The sequence below is a fragment of the Pocillopora damicornis genome, chromosome 5 (genome assembly GCF_964200805.1).
Source record: "Pocillopora damicornis chromosome 5, jaPocDami1.2, whole genome shotgun sequence".
Classification (NCBI taxonomy): Eukaryota; Metazoa; Cnidaria; class Anthozoa; order Scleractinia; family Pocilloporidae; genus Pocillopora; species Pocillopora damicornis.
Genome location: NC_142674.1, coordinates 3,861,056 through 3,880,834, shown reverse-complemented (window position 1 = coordinate 3,880,834; position 19,779 = coordinate 3,861,056). Strand labels below are relative to the sequence as shown.

At 37.9% G+C, this 19,779-nt stretch overlaps 1 protein-coding gene across 1 annotated transcript in view; it reads left to right on the top strand.

The window, feature by feature from the left end:
- Nucleotides 1-14,796, top strand: part of LOC113671475 (uncharacterized) — a 29,887-nt gene extending 15,091 nt beyond the window's left edge. The window contains exons 14-21 of the mRNA XM_089206148.1: nucleotides 2,232-2,463; nucleotides 2,807-2,898; nucleotides 3,198-3,362; nucleotides 3,577-3,801; nucleotides 4,236-4,559; nucleotides 4,656-4,943; nucleotides 12,158-12,292; nucleotides 12,416-14,796. Coding sequence (XP_089062274.1) covers nucleotides 2,232-2,463; nucleotides 2,807-2,898; nucleotides 3,198-3,362; nucleotides 3,577-3,801; nucleotides 4,236-4,559; nucleotides 4,656-4,943; nucleotides 12,158-12,292; nucleotides 12,416-14,505 — 3,551 coding nt within the window. The 3' untranslated portion in view covers nucleotides 14,506-14,796. The remainder of the gene's footprint in view (nucleotides 1-2,231; nucleotides 2,464-2,806; nucleotides 2,899-3,197; nucleotides 3,363-3,576; nucleotides 3,802-4,235; nucleotides 4,560-4,655; nucleotides 4,944-12,157; nucleotides 12,293-12,415) is intronic.
- Nucleotides 14,797-19,779: the final 4,983 nt, after the last annotated feature.

Genomic DNA, 19,779 nt, shown 5'->3' with positions numbered 1-19,779 from the left:
TTCTTTCTCTGTGGATTCCAAAGAGACCCATGGCATTTCCTTCACAGAAGCATTGTGCTTGTTGCAGCAGTTAATACAAATAACTGGACGTATGAAAAAGTGGATTAATATACGGACGAGCGATTGGGGAGAAAACGGGAGAGATTGGTTGAAATCAGCCACTTCAGTATCTTAAATCACTTGTTCCTACCTGAACCTACTTGAACGAGAACGCCATACATCTTAGAAATGGCCTTTGACATTTCCAAATTGACAGAATACCGGCTCTTTGCCCCCTTGGAATCGCTACCAGGGTGTGTCGGATACTGGCACGCTGATCTTTGGCGCCAGAACTTCCCATAGGTGTGCCTATGCTTTGCACAGACCAACATTTTTGCCATAACTGAGTCATCTATATCGAACAGGCCAGCCCTTGCTAGGATAAGCTCTCCTTCCGTGACACTCTCTTTTGACAAATGGATTAAGGAGAGATGACTCTCTACTGAGTCAGTACACTGAAGTAAATTAAACAACCCGGAAACTCCTCGTGAGTCTCCGCACGAAGCTTCTAAGGAATGCGACAGAAAGCAAGACATCTTACTGCGAATGCTGCTTCAAGAATTTAGTGTTATTAATCAAAAGCAAATCAGTACCGAAAGAAGCAATTGAATTACAGCTAACAGGATTACGCACTTTACAACATAGATATGGCTAATTGTTGGAAAAATTAGGTGACACGTAACGAAATAATTTATTTCCTTTAAAAACGCGGAGTCCTTTTCTACAAGAAAGTTCTAAAGTTGTGAATAGAAACTCTCATAAAGTCAGGTGTGCAGACAAAATTTTCTCTTATTCCTGCCGACTAGAATTCTGAGCCAAAAGACGATGTTATCGCTGCTTTATCTAGATGGGAGAAGTAATTCAGGATAATTACACAATTGAATTACGTGACAGAGTCACTGGTCACGGTATATTTTAGTGTGCGCTGTTATCGCCAGTTGCACTAAATAAAATACTGTAGTTTGGTTCCGAAATGTTCACACAGGTTTGAATAGCGTAAGCTGTCAGAACTCAAATATGAAATAACAAATTGCCATTAAAAGGTTGACTGAGCGCTAATCAAATTATGATATTCGATACGTTGTTGTTGACGTCTTTCGTCACGAGATAGAAAAATTCGTCAAATTTTGGCCTTTTAAAATGTTTAGAGTATCAATCAGTGTGGTCTAAAAGCTCTGTCCTACTATATTTTCAACTTAAAATGGCCAAAATCCAAGATTTATTGGGCTACTTATGTAAAACGGTCGGAGTTTGCTCAATGAACTAATTTGCATAATCGGCTGTCACGCTAGCAAAATCGCTAAAAGTTTGAAGTCACCACGGCGAAGAAAACCAATAAGTGCAAGATGTTTTTATATTTTTCTTATGCCAAACATCTTATTAGAAGAAATCAAGCGGATTTTTCAATGGTCTGGTCTGGACTTGAGCAATATAAACCAAGAAAGAAAGAGTACTTTTGACCAATTTCAGAAAGCTGTCTAACGTGTGTTATTAAATATATCATGACGAACCTCTGAATAAACGAATATAAAAATTGAAATGCTTTTTATACACCATACATATTACACAGTCTAAGAATACAAAAGATATTTTGCTGCATGCGGTGTGATACGAGGACCGGGCTTTTTAACTTTTGAAATTTACGATGTCGCAAGCGGTCAAAAAAGGGCCTTTTGCAGCTTTGACTATTGAGAGCTCTAAAAATTTTATTTTAACGTATTTCCAGAAACTAATGTGGTTTTATTTACTCGCTACCAAAGGTAGATTATTGGGCAAAGTTTGAGGGAAAACTTTATTCCGATGCGAAATGCCCTGGGCCGCTTTTATAGAGGTCGCCTCTTAATACTTAATTACCGTATTTTACGTCACTTACTGTCTCATGGAATTCACAAATAGTTTAGAATTCTCGTATACAGTAGGAGTGCATTCCGTAACCTCTTGGCAACATTCTGAGATTTATCAAACTACTCAATTTATACTCTTACCGACTGACACAAGAAAAGTGCCCTTTCTACCGTGAATGTTTTGTGAACTAAGAGTAATTTTGAATTGAGTGACAAAAGGGATTACACTGGTCGCTCTTTAATTTGAGCTGGACTAGTTTAGAGAACTCACGACAGTCAATCTCTTTAAACTACTCTTTAAAGTACATTTCTTATAAAAACATGCATTGCATGTGTTTATTTCACCAGGAGTATCGAATGTGACTAAGAGGAGTTACGCTCTACCTGAAAAAATCCTTACACTACTTGTTTACAAAGCTGCTGAAATAAATGGCCGTGAATTTCTCGAAATGGTCTTTAACACGTCAGCTGGAAGAGTAGTATTTAATTACTACAGGAAAAGTTCTACATTACCCGGAGATGTTGCTAGAGCAAATGGACATATCATTTTAGGAGACTTCCTCGAGGATGTGAATGAAAGGTAATAATTTTACAATTCTTTCCCTGGTTATTTAGAGCCTTAGTGCCACTCAGAAAATAATGCTGACATTATAGGGAAGTCAACGACCTTTATATGCTAAGGTAAGATAAACTTGGACAACCTTGTAATCTTTACAATGGACTCCAGATCGAGAGATTAAGGCCGCTGTGTCCCCGTGTTTTTTTCCAGTGAACTTTTTACAGTATCTTTCTCCACCCATACGTTATACGTGTAGTTTGTCTAAGATGATCCAATGTATCTGAAATGTCGCACAGAAGTTGCAAGAATATGCAATAGAACTCGATAAGAAAGTACACGCTACATCATTTTGTCATTTTTACAGGCTATTAAAGGAAGTTTGCAGTGAAGACAGCTATGAAACCGTTAATTGGTTAGAGCTTAAGCACGCTGTGGAGAAGAAAGTTTGTCTACCTCGTAAGTTTTCACTTTGATCTTAAGATACGGGTATGTAGCACAGCATATCTCCTGCAGTAGAGGTTTATTGCAAACAGTGAGGACGGCTATACTGGCCATCAGCAGATCCTTTAAGAGTCTTTTTAAAGGCGGGTTTTGGAGTACCTATACTCGATCCTAGCCAGTTCCAAACCAGGAGATCATGAGATACATGTAACCCTATTGTCAGGAATTTTTTGAAATGTTTTTATTGGCTATAGAAGTGTAGCAAGAATTAGGTTATAGCAGACTATAATTGATATTTTATTTATTCACATCAGGTACTGATGATGCCCAACTGGTAAATTCTCCAGATGGTAATGATAACCAGAGTGACTACGAAGCAGATGATGAAGCATCACTGTTGCCATCACCTGCTGACACTAATGCAAGTGGTGGTGAACTAGATGATTCAGAACATGGAGAAATAGGGCAAATTACTCTAGGTAATTTTGAATTTTTTTTCTTCGAAATTCTTGCTCTGCCAATTCTACCCCCATATTGTTGTTATGTTATCACCTAGGCTCTCAGAATTATTTGAACATAGCTGTTGTCCATTTTGATGAATTATATATCGTTATACATCTAAAATTTGTTTTAAAGACTATGCAGTATCTCCTGATAACATTTCTAGCTTACCTTGTTGTTCCATATCACTAGATGAGAATGGTTCTCGTGATTCAATCGCGACCGAAGCCGAAAGGCAACGATATCAGGCAGGAACGGAACGGCAGGCGGGGAGTGGGTCTTTATTCACAAACAGAGATGATTCTGAGATAGAAATGGAATCCTTGTCTCATGGTACAGATAATGTGGAGATAAAGAGTAATCCTAGAGTTTCTTGCACTGATTATTCCGAAAAGTCCTTTTTAAACTCGGCTCAAGGTAAAATAGGTGTAGCATTATCTGTAATTATTTGAATTGAGCAAAGGATGCTGATCAAATGAGCCTGCACTTCTTAAAAGCAAAAAAGTTTAGACCAGTTGATTAATTAAGCAATATTTCAGACGTAGTACAAGTTGATTATGCCCAAGATTTAAATAATCAATAGGACTTCTACATGACGCAACGTAGTTAAATAGTTCCAGTAATAATTGCGATGCAAAAATTCATCACCCGCAAAAGCTTTATCAGGCTATAACTGCTGTCCCAGATACTTTCAAATCGTCACGGCAAAACTCCTGAAAATGTCCACGGTAAGAAATGGCATCTCAGCGTGGAGTTGACAAAGAGAGCAAACTTATCTTGAATCGTGAAACTTTTCACTGTAAGAGATCGTCAATTGCATCACAAACAGGAGGTAACTGCGTTTGTTTCAGACGCTGTTACAAATGTTGCATTGCACCCAAACCAAAAGGGAGTTGACCGTGCAGAGGGCCATTTTGTCACTTCTGCTGTCATGGCTGTCGCTGGAGAGACTTCAAATGCTATCGAATTAAGCTCTGAAGGAGGAACAGACAGCAGTGCCGAACGCCAAAACCAAGAGCCCACAGACAGTATGACCAGAGTGCTCCCATGTGAAATAAATTCAGGGAATTTGATGGCTTCCTATATCCAGACGACAACAAAAAACACCTTTTCGAAATGGTATTGTGATAAACCAGATCAAAAGGAAGAAGAGGACGACCTTGAAAAGCCTCTGGGTGAGTAGTTGTTTACGCTCATCAATGTGATTGGCCTAAATCGGTCAAGCCACGTTTTCTTAGTTCTTTTGAATTACATTATTTTCTACTGGTCAGATTGCAACCAAGAAGGAGCCGGCCCCCCCAATGACCATATTGTCACTTCTGCTGTAACAAGTATTGCTAGAGAGACTCCAAATTCTTCTAAAGTTGGAAAAAACAGCAGTGCTTCACGCCACATTCAAGAGCCTGTATCCGGTATAACTAAAGTGCCACCGTATGGAGACAATGAGGAGAGAGAAGCTGGTCCCTTTATCATAATGGAAATGGGAAACACCCTATGGGAACGTAATTGTGGTGGAAAAGATCAAGAGGAAGAACTGAACAACGTCGATAAGCCTCCAGGTAAGTAAAAGTTTGCATTCCTGGCACAGCTTTTGTAGAGATATTAATTCCACAATCTGATTGGCTTTTATCGCCCAAGTGTCCTCTAGAATAAAATTACCGGTATACTTTGCCGGACAGGTCAGGTAATGTATAACTTTGTTAAAGAACTGCTTACTTAACCTCAAAAGGTTCCACTCATGATTGCTCGAGATAAAGAAGGTTAAACTGTGACAAAATTACTTCTTAGGAACTCGTAGTTAAATTAGAAATAATGTTCACTAGAACTGCCCCTGCGCTTGAACACCTGTTTATGACGATGTGTATTGAATATAAACACTGTAGATACGGCCGTCGAAAATTGGACTCGTCAAAAATTTTGTTGAAGTTAACATCCATGTAAGCAGACAACATTTTTTTCCGTACATTGGACAATAAAACATATTATAATCATACAGTATTGTATGAATATTCTGTTTAACCGCAACGTATTGTATGTTAATAAATTTGTGTAACTTTTTGCGAGAAAAAAAGTCACCAATAACCATTACAACAATAATAACTAAACCCGCAACTCTTTATCGCTCGAAAATATAATGGTTCATAATCTAATTATCCATAAACCAGGCAATATAAATCTATTGCAAACACACAATATACCATTTGATTTTCTTCTAAAACCAACGTTTTGTATTATAAAAATATGGTGGTTTCCTCTAGCAAAAAATCGATTTTTTAATTAGGTGAGTAATTTGCAAAAATGTTAACAATAACGAAAATAATAATTATCAAGCCATCATCAAGATATCGCTAGAAAAGATGGTGATTAACATAATAAATTGTACGTTTGTTTCCATTTAGAGCTAAACTTACAATTTGTAGTTAGCTACAGTTGTAATTAAGCTCTTTAACAGCCTATCATAAAATTGTAACTAAGGCTAATTAGAACAAATGAATCAAACTGTTCACGTTTTGGTTGAGGAATCATTGATAAAGAACCTTCAACTCAATTGACTGAACACTCGAAAATAGTTTAAAAGTTAAAGAATCTCATGAAAACTGTTAACCACTACACCATGTTCAGTGATCACTAGTGTCTGTCTTACTTAACCCTTTAACTCCCTAGATCTAATTCTTAATTCTCCCCTATACTGACTACACGTTCCTTGTAAATTAGTGACAAGTGTTTGGTTTTAGATCAAGACAAAAACTTGTACCTGATAAGTTTTGGTATTCTCATTACCTGCTTGCTGGATAAGGTATTGATATTAGAGAGAGAGGTCACATGTAAATCACTTCTGAGACTTAAAGGGTTAAGGCTTTACATTTTGTTTTTTACAGATAGTTTTTTTTTCACTTTAGCTGTGAAGATGAGGTATGGCTTTTCATATTTACAACAAGTTTGTTTTTCTGAGAAAGCTCAAAATCAACATTTTTGAGCAACAACAACTTCTCGGTCAAGTCGTCAATGTTGTCCTTGTATTGAAAAATGTCCTCTTGAAGGAAGTTCCCCACAATTTTTGGAAATACTGTCACTGATAAGTGCTGTCCCTATTTTTCTAGATGAAAATTAATGTTCATCTCGATATAACAGTTTTTTAGAGGCATTGCTCTGTTGCAATGTACAACGTACAATCCTAGACCCAGGATTTCACTAATTTTTTTGCGACGGTCTTTGTTGTGGCACACTGGATAAACAGTTGGATAAACGTTCATGATACTTGGACAGCAAACCCAGTTTGGTTGGTTCTGTGATGGCTTAACATAGGAGATGTCCTGCTCTTATGCTTTGGTAACTGTTGTGTTTACTGGCAAGGCGTTTTCCATAATGCTGCTCGAGCTTGCAGTCAGTGACAGTGTAAAATTTTTTCCCTTCAATCTACTGGATGTGGCTATCCCAGACTGATAAATTAATAGCTCCAGTAGGGCTGGTGATTTTAGCTTCTTGCACCATTTTAGTTGCATGTTCTGGTTTCACTGGTTCTCCAAGCCATTTAATACAACTAGAGACAGTGTTATTTCCAGAGTGGTATTTAGGGATAGTATCTACAGATGTTGGTGTCATTGGCGCCAGTGATTTGAATGGAAAGTAAATGGAATGTGGAGGTGCTTTTTGAATAGCTGTACCCTTGCTTACGAATACCATGTTGCTTGTTGCTACTTGGAGATTGGATAGTGTTATCGGTTGCTGGGTTTGTAATTTATACAGAAAAAAAATTTTCGCTTGGATGACTCTCCTCTTTGGACCATAACTCTCACACATTTGGTTTTATCTTTTGCAGTTTGTAGTCGTATGTCAAAGTAAAAGTTCTTGGAGTTTTTACTTTGCTGGAGGTCTTGAACTTCTCGAATATATACGTTGCAATCTGTTGAAGAAAAACTATTCTTTGAAAATACACAAAAATTTAGCCTCAAAATTTGATGTGCAATATTTTACAGCCTGCGGATTACGGTTTAAATAATTTCAGGGATCAATCTTGGGTCCTGTGCTTTTTACTATTTACATCAATCATTTAATCAGCGTCATTACCCACAGTCAACCCGCTGCGTATGTTGATGATAGTCAGCTGCACTTTAAATTTACTGTATTAGACTCATCAAGTGCTATGACAGCCGTAAACCAAGATCTAAGGAACATCAGTAAATGGTGTGCAAAGAATTCTCTACTTATAAACCCTGAGAAGACAAAATTAGTGGTTGTTGGCTCAGCACAACTTATTAAGAGGCTACCTCATATCTCCTTATCCCTGTTAGGCAAAACTTTCTCACCAGTTTCGTTTGCTAAGGATCTCGTGGTATATATTGATTCATATCTTACTTATGTTGTACATATAACTAACAGCCTCTTGTTGCATTAACTAGTTAGTACAGATAAATAAATCTAACCACCTTTTAGACAAAAAAACACTTTATCACTTATAAATAGCTTTGTTTTTAGTAAACTATTTTATTGTTCCGTAGTGTGGGGGAACACATCTAAACGTAATCTACGCAAACTGCAGTTGGCACACAATTTTGCTTCTAGAGTTGAATTAGGTTTAAGGAAGTGTGCCACACCTCTTAGCGACGGAGATCTCTCAGAAGGTTAGATGTTACGGAGAAAATTTTATTCAATGACTTAGTTTTAGCATTCAAATGTGTTAATGGCTTAGCTCCAGATAATTGACATAAATATTTTGTTAAACGGCCTTTTTTTGGGGGGGGGAGGGGGGGTCCAAGGGAATGGAACGGCCTAGCCCACGATATAAAGAACACTAAAGAAATAAAAAGTTTTAAGCGGATACTATTTAATTCGAAATAGGTTTGACTATATTTTGAATAACTTTGAATATATTATAAATTGAATTAAATTACTGACATAAGTTTCTTAATTTCCAGTATTATGTAATATTCAATATTGTGACTGATAAGCCCTATTGAGGGGAGTCTCAATAAAGTATGTGCGTATGTATGTAGTTTGCCATGGTACAGTTTACCAAATATTAATCCCTGTTTTAAGGAGTTATAATATTAATGTTTTCTCAGGGAAGAATGGGGATGTCACTCTTGTTGTTTAGATTGATCATTTCTTTCCTGTACTACTGGTTTGTGGTTGAGACTGTTAAGTAGAGATGGGCATCAGCAATAGTAGGCATAAACAGTAACGAATAATAATACATTATATAATAGAGAAAAACTTGCTTTTCGAGCTTGACAGAGGTGTAAATTTTTGGGATTTAGGGATCCCATATTTGTCCCCTTTGTAGGACTTAGGCCGGCAGAATTATCCATCTGTTAAATGAGAGTTGAATGATTTGTTAGTGAACTTAATGATGCTGATAAAACAACTTAACATTCTACTGTCTATACAATGTATACTTCATAACTGTTAGTGTAGAAGTTTATTAGGTAATATTTACTGACTTATGGTGGCAGACATTGCAAAAGATGTAATTAGACTTTAATTGCAAGTTTCTTTTTGTAGTTATGCCAAGTCTTTTCTTCCAAAATGTTCAGCCTAGCTTCTTCCTTTTGACTTATGAATGGTTATGGACTCAGCGAGTTTTAATAGCAGCTGCTGTTTTTAAAGATTTACTCCATTTGTATCATTTATATATGATGTTACTGGAGAAATGAAAAACGGGCACACAATCTGGCGTATTTTCACAAAAGCTTGGACCTATGTAATCATCCTTATCAAACTGCAGAATAACAGTACTTGGTAGCCTGGGTGGCCTTTGGTTCTGTGCAAAAATTATGTGCTTTACAGTTCCCATACTTCCATTGCAAAGTTGTACGCTAGCCCAAAGGTTCCTTGCTAATATAACTCCAGCTTTTCTGGCTAAATATATAGTTGGTTCTAAGCCACCCATGTCTTTTGCACCAAGGTGCTTTGCTTTAAGGTTGGTGTGATATGAACTGATCTGTACAATGAGTTCTTCAAGTTGCTTAAGCCTTGTAAAGTTATCTGTCGCAACTTATTCAGTACCAAATGACAGTTTGACGGCAGAGGTTTTAAAATTTGTGATGTTTTTGGCATTCTGAGGTGTTCTCGACAAAAGCAAATTCCAGTCTTCAAGAGTTGAATTTCCATTTTTTTCTCTTGTTTGAAGGTTTCTAAACTGTTGCTCTACAACCTCTGCACCTTTTGCTCGTTCGTTCTCTTAGCAACTGTTGCAAACTTTCGATACATGCAGTACCCTTCTAAAGCAATGTTAATCGTTGGTTTAGTGCGATATTTAACTTGATCACCTATGGAAGGTAATTGACCAATCTCTCCAACTAATATTACAGAAATTCCACCAAATGGAAAAATGGGGCGGCCAGTTGCTTCCTTACAACGCCTGTTAATTCAACCAAACATTTTCTGGCCAATCATAGAAAATTCGTTGATAATTACATATTTGAGTCCTTTTAAATCAGTTTGCAACCTTGCCAAAGCAGATGACTTCAATGGCCCGTTCTTTTCACCTCTACCTCAGTGAGCTCTTTTCAGAGCTCACTGAATCCCCGATTGCTCGGCAATCTGAATGCGACCAGGATCTCTTTTCAGAGCTCGCTGGATCCCCGCCACCACCTTTAAAGCGTCAGAAAACTCTCTGGGGTTCTAAGCTTCTCGAGGCGATGAATCCTAAGAGCACTTCTGGAAAGTGAAACACAAACCTTAACGGGGGGCTTACGAGCCTCCCACCACGATCGAAAAAAGCGAAATCGGATGCAGTCAGATGAGATAGCTACTGCGTGGAATGGGAATAAATACCGCTAAGTAATGTTCGGCTTGGGAACAGGTGTTCAGGCATCAAGAAAAGTATGCTGATGATCAGTTCCAGTCCAGGGATAGAATTATCATAAAAAGCTCGAGGAAACTGTAATCCTAAAATAGCGCATTTGTTCCTATGCTCTACTTCGTAGGTTTTTTTCCTTTCGTCGATTCGGAAAAACTTGCGTTAGAGCGATTCAAAGACTTTATTTCGTCCTTCATTTATGATGTATGTAATTCTTCGATAAGACAATCGAATCCCAAGCGATAAATAATAGAAACACCCGCTGTTTATCAAACTGTCGTAGGCTTGATATGAAGCGAAATGTATGTTGTTTAGGTTGTAGCGAGAGATGAAAGTGTTGTGGCTTTTGAAAAAAATCGAACGTAAATGACTTTAAAAATGCAACGCATAGCCAGCTTGAAATACGCGCGCTTTAAGTGTGCTATCAGAAACAATAGATGAAACAATAAGTTTCGAGGCCTTTGTTTCTTAGCTCCGCCTTGACAAGTTAATGAGCTAAGGCAGTATTCCCTTTGGAGGAAAGTGCGCGTGATCTTCGACCAATGAGAGCCTCCCTGTTTATGCTTCGACGCTTATATTACAGATCTATAACATTTTCGCCACTGCAAGTAAATGTCGCGAGAACAATAGCCATTCTGCCCAATGGCTGCAGAGGTGTATGGAGAGTAGTTCCCTTTCTATTAAATGCAGCTATTCCAAAGAAAGCATATACTTTACATTGTTCATTTAGGATATTTGTGACTGCTTTTATTTCAAAACTTTTGCAAGAACCACCAAAACCAGTAATTATCATTAAAAGTTGATTATTGTTCCTGTCCAACTTAAGTGATCTTTGATATATTGAAAGCAACTGTTTGATTGTAATTCATTTTGTCAATTACTATTGGCACTGGTGTTGCATTTGTTTCCTTATAACAGCATTTTTCCCCTCTTCAATCCAGTGGGGCATATCACCTATTTGCTCTGTTGTAAAGTGTCTGGTCTTCAGCATGGTTGATGTCAGTTTGACTAACATAGGGTTGTTCAGGCACATCATTGCCATTGAATTTCAGGTCAGCAAGAATCATTTATTCTTCTCTCTCTCGCCAGTATCAGTTTCTGTGAAGTTATCTTTGTCAATGATTTGATTCACATATTCTAAAATTGAATACATTTGCTAAAGCTAATTTGGTACAAATTGTTTTGCGTTTGGTGTCTGCAAGAGAGAATGCCAATGATCAATGTAAGAAGAATCAGATCCTCCTTTGTCACCCCATGTATTATCAACTGAATGCCACCAACTTGAAAATTTACATCTTAGTAATCGGTATCTACAGAACAAATCATAAGAAGGCCCTTTGGGACTTGAAAAGTAGTCGGGATAAGCCTCAATAACAACAGGAGAAGCTCACTTTTTTATTCCTGTTTTAGTTTGACAGTAGTTAGAGGCAAACTCTTTGAAATTGCGTTCGGAAATCTCTGGGAAATCTCTTTCAAATATAGCCCCGCCTGCGTACGAGTCAAGTAAAGAGGGCTTAGTGTTTAAACTGTCCTTCGTTGTCATTCTTACATTCCGATACCCATCAAGGGACGTTGTTCTAACTTGAAAGGAGGAGCTTACAAGCTTGATTGAAAGTATGTGATCCATCACTTCTTGAATACTCATATCTCTTGAAAAAAGCACACAAGAAGGTTAGTTGGTCGGAACTAGTGACATATTTGGAAAGTTATGCTAGCGTTATATGTGGAAAACGAAGAATTAACTCAAATTTTGACACTATGTTTTCATTTCCAGTATTTTTGTCTGTTCGTGGGTACTTGTGTAAAAGTGCTGGAGTGCATTTTTATGATTTCTTAGCGTCTTATTTTGAGTTTGATCTATTCTGAATCGACTAGATATTGATATACGTACCATTGTTTTATCTGCACCTAAACGTGAAGCTGTGATTGAAATTTGCTCAGGAAAGTGCGCATACCTTTTGAAATTTTCAGATTTGCTGGAAACCATGAGAAGCATCATGGAGAGAAGACTCGGAGAAACAACTGAGAGGACAGAAATTGAAATAGAAGAGTTGAAGGAAATGCTTAGAGGTCAGACGGCCTCAGCTGAAAAAAGCAAACAAGAAGGTTAGTTGGTAGAAATAGCAACTCACAGAAAGAAATTATCAAGGTATTTTCATTACCTAAATGTTAAATTTATTTTTTGTGGCTCATTTTGTCTTTCGCTGTCGTTGTTTTTTGATATTTTAGGGAATGGATACAAATCTTTTGTTTTGCCTCACAAAGTTAGCGAGTCTCCCCAGTTAACATCGGACGCCCCAAAAAAGGTTGTAGATAAATTGCTTCACAATCTACAACTAAATGATGCGTCACTGAAGGATCCACAACCTGAAACTGAGAAATGGATCCTTTGCCTCATAAGGGATGCTGAAGATCATGGTAGGACTGATACCGCAAGCTTTTACAGCAATCGAGGTGTTTTACACAGTGAGCTGGGCGAAACAGATGAAGCAAAAGAGAGTTACAAGCGTGCACTGGAGATTCAACTGAAAAACCTGGGACCTGAGCATGTTGATGTTGCGACGTCTTACAACAATCTAGGTACTTTACACCGTGCGCTGGGCGAAACAGATGAAGCAAAAGACTGCTATAAGCGTGCACTGGAGATTCAACTGAAAAACCTGGGACCTGAACATGTTGATGTTGCGAAGTCTTACAACAATCTGGGTGTTTTACACAGTGATCTGGGCGAAACAGATGAAGCAAAAGACTTCTATAAGCGTGCGCTGGAGATTCAACTGAAAAACCTGGGACCTAAGCATGTTCATGTTGCAGGGTGCTACAACAATCTAGGTACTTTACACCGTGCCCTGGGCGACACAGATGAAGCAAAAGACTGCTATAAGCGTGCACTGGAGATTCAACTGAAGAACCTGGGACCTGAGCATGTTGATGTTGCAAAGTCTTACAACAATCTGGGTGTTTTACATAGTGATCTGGGCGACACAGATGAAGCAAAAGACTGCCATAAGCGTGCACTGGAGATCCAACTTAAAAACCTGGGACCTGAGCATGTTGATGTTGCGAAGTCTTACAACAATCTGGGTGTTTTACACAGTGATCTGGGCGACACAGATGAAGCAAAAGACTGCCATAAGCGTGCACTGGAGATCCAATTTAAAAACCAGGGACCTGAGCATGTTGATGTTGCGAAGTCTTACAACAATCTGGGTGTTTTACACAGTGATCTGGGCGAAACAGATGAAGCAAAAGACTGCTATAAGCGTGCACTGGAGATCCAACTTAAAAATCTGGGAAATGAGCATGTTCATGTTGCGACGTCTTACAACAATCTGGGTACTTTACACCGTGCGCTGGGCGAAACAGATGAAGCAGAAGGCTGCTATAAGCGTGCACTGGAGATTCAACTGAAAAACCTGGGACCTGAGCATGTTGATGTTGCGAAGTCTTACAACAATCTGGGTGTTTTACACAGTGATCTGGGCGAAACAGATGAAGCAAAAGACTTCTATAAGCGTGCGCTGGAGATTCAACTGAAAAACCTGGGACCTAAGCATGTTCATGTTGCAGGGTGCTACAACAATCTAGGTACTTTACACCGTGCGCTGGGCGACACAGATGAAGCAAAAGACTGCTATAAGCGTGCACTGGAGATTCAACTTAAAAACCTGGGACCTGAGCATGTTGATGTTGCGAAGTCTTACAACAATCTGGGTGTTTTACACAGTGATCTGGGCGAAACAGATGAAGCAAAAGACTGCTATAAGCGTGCACTGGAGATTCAACTGAAAAAGCTGGGACCTGAGCATGTTGATGTTGCGAAGTCTTACAGCAATCTGGGTACTTTACACCGTGCGCTGGGCGACACAGATGAAGCAAAAGAGTGCCATAAGCGTGCACTGGAGATCCAACTTAAAAACCAGGGACCTGAGCATGTTGATGTTGCGAAGTCTTACAACAATCTGGGTGTTTTACACAGTGATCTGGGCGAAACAGATGAAGCAAAAGACTGCCATAAGCGTGCACTGGAGATCCAACTTAAAAACCTGGGACATGAGCATGTTGATGTTGCGAAGTCTTACAACAATCTGGGTGTTTTACACAGTGATCTGGGCGAAACAGATGAAGCAAAAGACTGCTATAAGCGTGCACTGGAGATTCAACATAAAAAGCTGGGACAAGAGCATGTTGATGTTGTGAAGCGAAAGACTGCTAAACAATCTGGAAAACACAGTGAGCTGCTTTTTCATGCGCGTGAGAATTTAGGCCGTTTTAATTTTCCCATAATATTTAGCATAATTTGTCCCTTTGATATTTAGATCTTATGATAAATTGAATAATTTGAAGCTATATCTATCTTTTTTCCACATTTTTAAGTGAAAGTCACGCGTTGCCTAGAGGGTTATGCGAGGAGCCCCGTGCATCTTAAGATGATTGAATTCAGTGATAGTTAATTTGACTTGATGGAGTTAAGTTTACCGGTCTTATCGACAATATGTATTGGCCTTATTCAGAGCTTAGATAGGTTCAGATATTTTTCTGCAGTCAAATGTGAGATCCTAGGAAGAGATTATGTTCAATTAAAATACACCGACAGCTTTCTCACCAAACAGATGCTTTTGTGGTTTTATCTTTCGACTTGCTACCGAAGCGGGCGGGTTAAGACTTTCACAAACAGCCTACCGCCAAAAAATGTCAACGGCTTATGTTTTAAGAGTTCTTTTGGCATTACTTCTTGAAAAAACCCGACGGTTTACTCTTCCGCAAATAACAACAGCACACCCCTCTTTCATCTTCAAGCAAATTATAAACGAAAGTTGTTGTTTTTCTTTAATTGGACTTGAGGGTTGAAAATATCATTTTGTCACATAGGGCTCCCTCTCCTCCCCAGTCAAAAGTTTCGAATGAAAGCCTAATTTAAGCCTGGATAGCGCATGGGTCGTTATGTCTGGTTCGTTTGTTATGATCATCTCGTAAATAAGTTACTCGCAAGGGGGTAGGGGTAGGGGTTATTTTTTGATTGTCTGAAGGCTAGAGTTGTAACATGTTTTACTTCTCCATAATATTTCGGGACACGTGGGAAAAAGAGAACAAATGCGGCATCAGAAACAGTTATGGAAAACGAAAGTTAGAAGAGTATTTTTGCGGTGAGATAGTCTTGTAAGATGACGAAACTGATAGATCCAAGTACAACTGGGAATGAACATTTTATTCTAAATTCGTAACTCTACACTTCAAGTGTTTCTCTGATTGCAACGTATTACACTGTCCAAGGGATTGATTTGAATTGTCTACATGGGCGCTTTTATCGTTGAATTGCGGCCAGTTTGCGTGATAATGCTACCGTCGATGCCTGTAAGAAGTATTGACCCTTTAAGACCTTCCGTACTTGAACCCATCAATAGATATAATAAGATCCAAGTGATACTATGATGAACTTGTAGATATAACGTGCAGAATAAATTGGTTATTTCGTCGGGTCAAGATTGAAGTTGACAAAAGAAACTTGACGTTTAATTTTTAATCTCCTAACAATGTGTTAAGAGGGAATATTCAGTTTTTCACATTCTGATAAAAGGGCTATTCCCTAGTACATTATCGGCAAAAGATTAGCCGTCATCCCCACAGAAGCTCTCTTCAATGGGTTCGCCATCTTTGATAAGATGCATGCCCTCCCTTGACTTCCTAGGCCGCGTTAACGCTAGGAATTTTCAAATTGCTTTTTCCGATCGATGCATTACATATTCATGGGTAAAAACCCGTGTGTCTAGGACTGTAGTAAAAAAGAGATCGCAACCCAGTTAATATGAAGTCGTCAAACCATTTCCCTAGGCTTCAGAGTGACTGTTTCGAAGCTCCGTCTAAGTATGTGGTATCAAACCTTGCTATGTGATGCCTTGTCACTCAAGCGTACGCGCCCTGGAACTCAGAAACAAGACAAAATCTTAATTTTGTTTATGCCTTACCCAGCCAAAATAAGAATATTTGTGTCATGCTTTGTGATTGGGTTGTTTTCTGGTGGAGGTAGCCTTCAGACACCGATATCACAAAGGATACGAGAAGAGAATACATCAAAGTTGGGAATTGCAATGGTTTAGTAAATAATACGCAGGAACAACTGATCGAGTGATTCAAATTTGAGCCACCGTAGGGTCACTGTGACGCAATCTTGAGGACAATACGTTACTACTTATTGTCAGGGTGATGCTCTCCATCATTGAATATCGAAGGCAACTAACAAACTATCAGAGAACCTTGATGAGTCGGCAAGGGATGGGCGGGGGGGGAGGAGAAGGGAATGGTTTTTAGCGATGAATAAGCCTGGCATCCAGATACTATTTTCTCTCTAAAAATTGAATATAGTATATAGTTTCTGGGAGACACTGTTGATTCACATCTTTGCATTTTCAGTTCGTCTGAGGATGGTGACTCTGCTTTGGGGTCGGGTCGGGAGATGTGGTTTGAAAGCCAAATATGCGGAGGTTAGGGTTGGATTAAAAATTTGCAATAAAGTAATGGTTAAATAGATGAAAATATGATGTAAACCGGATATCTAAGATGAACATTAGAAAAACAGTTATCACATGTTTACACAACACAAGAAAATGGTGCTGATGTTCTGATTGTAGCTAAGTAACTCAAAGGTGAAAGGCTAAGTCTTTCTCACACCTAAGGGTAAAGCTGAGGAGAAAAAATATTATTTGATTAACAAAGTGGCTGTTCCAAAAAACTGAAAAATAATGGGGAGTAAGAGGGTTTTTTTTTTGTCAGTTTATAATTCTTCATTAGTAATTGTCTACCATAATTAATTCTAGCTAATGGAGTGCGAGAGCTGTACTGGCAATGATCCCATGTGCCGCTCAAGCAAGATAGAGCAACCCAGGTTGTTAAGTAATATCTGATATGGCGCTCAGGCCATGCTTGTTGATTTTTGTTAAAGCTGAACTCAGGTGACTTGAATTTTAAGGGTTCTTCTTCAACAATTGATCTGATGCCTCAAGGATTTTAGACGGAACGAGCTACTCTGTGCAAGTTTTGAAATTGACGAAAGGTTTTTGTCAATTTTTTTCTTGGATAAAATTTCTGATTGGTTCTTTCCTATTAAATTGTAAGTCCAAACGAGCAGAAATGATACTGTTTGGCTTTGTTCACTCCCACAATTAACTGTAAATCTGGTGTAAAATTTTTATGGAAATTTACTTTTTTATTTCTTTGTTTTAATTTTTTTATTTTAATTGTTGCAGTGGTCAAACAAATATATTCTTCATCCGAACCCATAGGGGTAATCAATTGTTGATTTGACTGTAATTCTTTGCTTGTAATTCTTTGTAATTCTTTGCTTTGAGCTCAGGATTTGCTTGATTTTTACTTGAACGGGTCCGGGCAGCATTTGCATTATATTTTAATTTAGATTTTTACCATGCTTCTAGTGCTTCTAGTGCAATAGATGAGCTTAGAGTTACAGCTGTAGATCATATATCATGCCTTCTGGTTGTCATCCCTGTTTTTATTTTTGTGATATTGCTTTGAATATTTAAACCTTACTCTGCATGTGTAAGCCTGAATTGCTAGGATAACTTCCCCTTGATTTGTCTCTATTTATTAATTAATTAATTTATTTAATTTATTATAATTTATTTATTATTTATTTATTTGTCTCTATTTACTGAACCATATGGTTTAACAACTTAACATTTACTTAAAGAGGAAGTAATGAAGTTACTGTCAATTTACCCTTTACGAAACTATGAGTATTATTTGTAAATATTTCTTTCAATTAAATAAAGGATTACTTTATTTCTAACAAAAACTCGTAGGAAGATATACCCTTCTGCATCGTATTAAAGCTTGTGGCCAAATTTGAAGATATTGATGCGGCACCTTTGCTCATAAAAAATGGTAAAACCCACACTGGCAAAATAAATAAGTAAACATTTGTTTATTTATATGTAGAGTTCTAGTGTGTACATAAAGTGAAGTGAACTAACATGAATGATGAATCACGGAAGTAAATGCTAGGCTGTCAAGGCTCATATATCTGTAGAAGAGAAATAACTCAGGTTTGTCAATATAAAGGAAGTGTTGCTTGATTGAAAACTAGTTTCTAACCGACCCATATTTCAAAACTAATAATACGAAATAATGATAACACAGTGAAATATCATTTAACTGTTATAGATAGTTAATCTACGTAATACGATATTAAATCTATTGACACTTTGCTGTGTTTCATTTCTCTCAGAGGAATGAAGGTAACTCTGGAGTATGAGGGTTCGAATGGAAACTCAATGGGTTTTACCTATATATTTTGGAATTTACCAATAACAATTATCAAGTCATACTTGGACAGATCTCGAAGGTTAAGCTGGGCCAGCGTGTGCTTTTCAATACGTTAAAGAGTCTTTTTGGAACTAATGAATGAAGTGGCAGTGGTATTCAAGAGGCAACCCCTTGTGGTGCAGGAGGGACAGGTATATAGTTAGTGTAGAAGTATGCAAGGGATCATGTGCAACTTTTATTTATAATTTTTAGTGTCATGAATTCGATTGAAAATGTCGATAAGTATTGGATACCCTCGTCTCAGTATGGTGATATATCTTTCAAGTTTTGTGATATCACGATAATCATTGCTAGTCCTTAATTCACCCAGGGGATGGATTGTATTTAAAGATCGATACATTTGTCATGCCCCACCAGAAGGGCTGGCAGACAATCTTAAAATACATAATCGCATTAGGAAACTTCTTAAAATATAGGATTTAAACTGAGATGCAATGGAATCCCACACGTATGAAAAGATGGATCGGGAGCCCCTATGATGATATTGGCCAACTGAAATTACTTTCATTGGTTTGAACATAATTATCTTTTAGGACAATTGGAAAATAGTTTTTTAACCTCAGCTACACCGGTCTCTAGCTAAACTACTCAGTTGAGTAGTTTAGTTACTGAACTACCCAACTTATACTCTTACCGACTACCACCAGAAAAGTGCGCTTTCTAACTGAAATGTTTTGTGAATTAAGAGTAATATTAAATTGAGTGTCGAAATGGATTACAATGGTCTCTCTTTAATTTCAGCTGTGATTAATTTAGAAAAGTCACGACGATCAATCTTTTTAAACTACTCTTTAAAGTACATTTCGTATATAACCATGCATTGTATGTGTTTATTTCAGCAGGAGTATCGAATGTGAATGAGAGGAGTTACACTCTACCTGAAAAACTTCTTACACTTCTTGTTTACAAAGCTGCTGAAATAAATGGCCGTGAATTTCTCGAAATGGTCTTTAACACGTCAGCTGGAAGAGTAGTATTTAATTACTTCAGAAAAAGTTCTACATTACCTGGAGATGTTGCTAAAGCAAGTAGACATACCATTTTGGGAGATTTTCTTAAGGATGTTAATGAAAGGTGATAATTTAACGATTATTTTCTAGGTTATTTAGAGCCTTATTTGCCACTCGAAAATTAATGCTGAGATTATAGGGAAGTCACCGATTTTCAGATTCTGGGGTAAGATAAACTTGGACAACCTTGTGATCCTTACAATGGACTCCAGATCGAGAGATTAGGGCCGCTGCGTTCTCTTG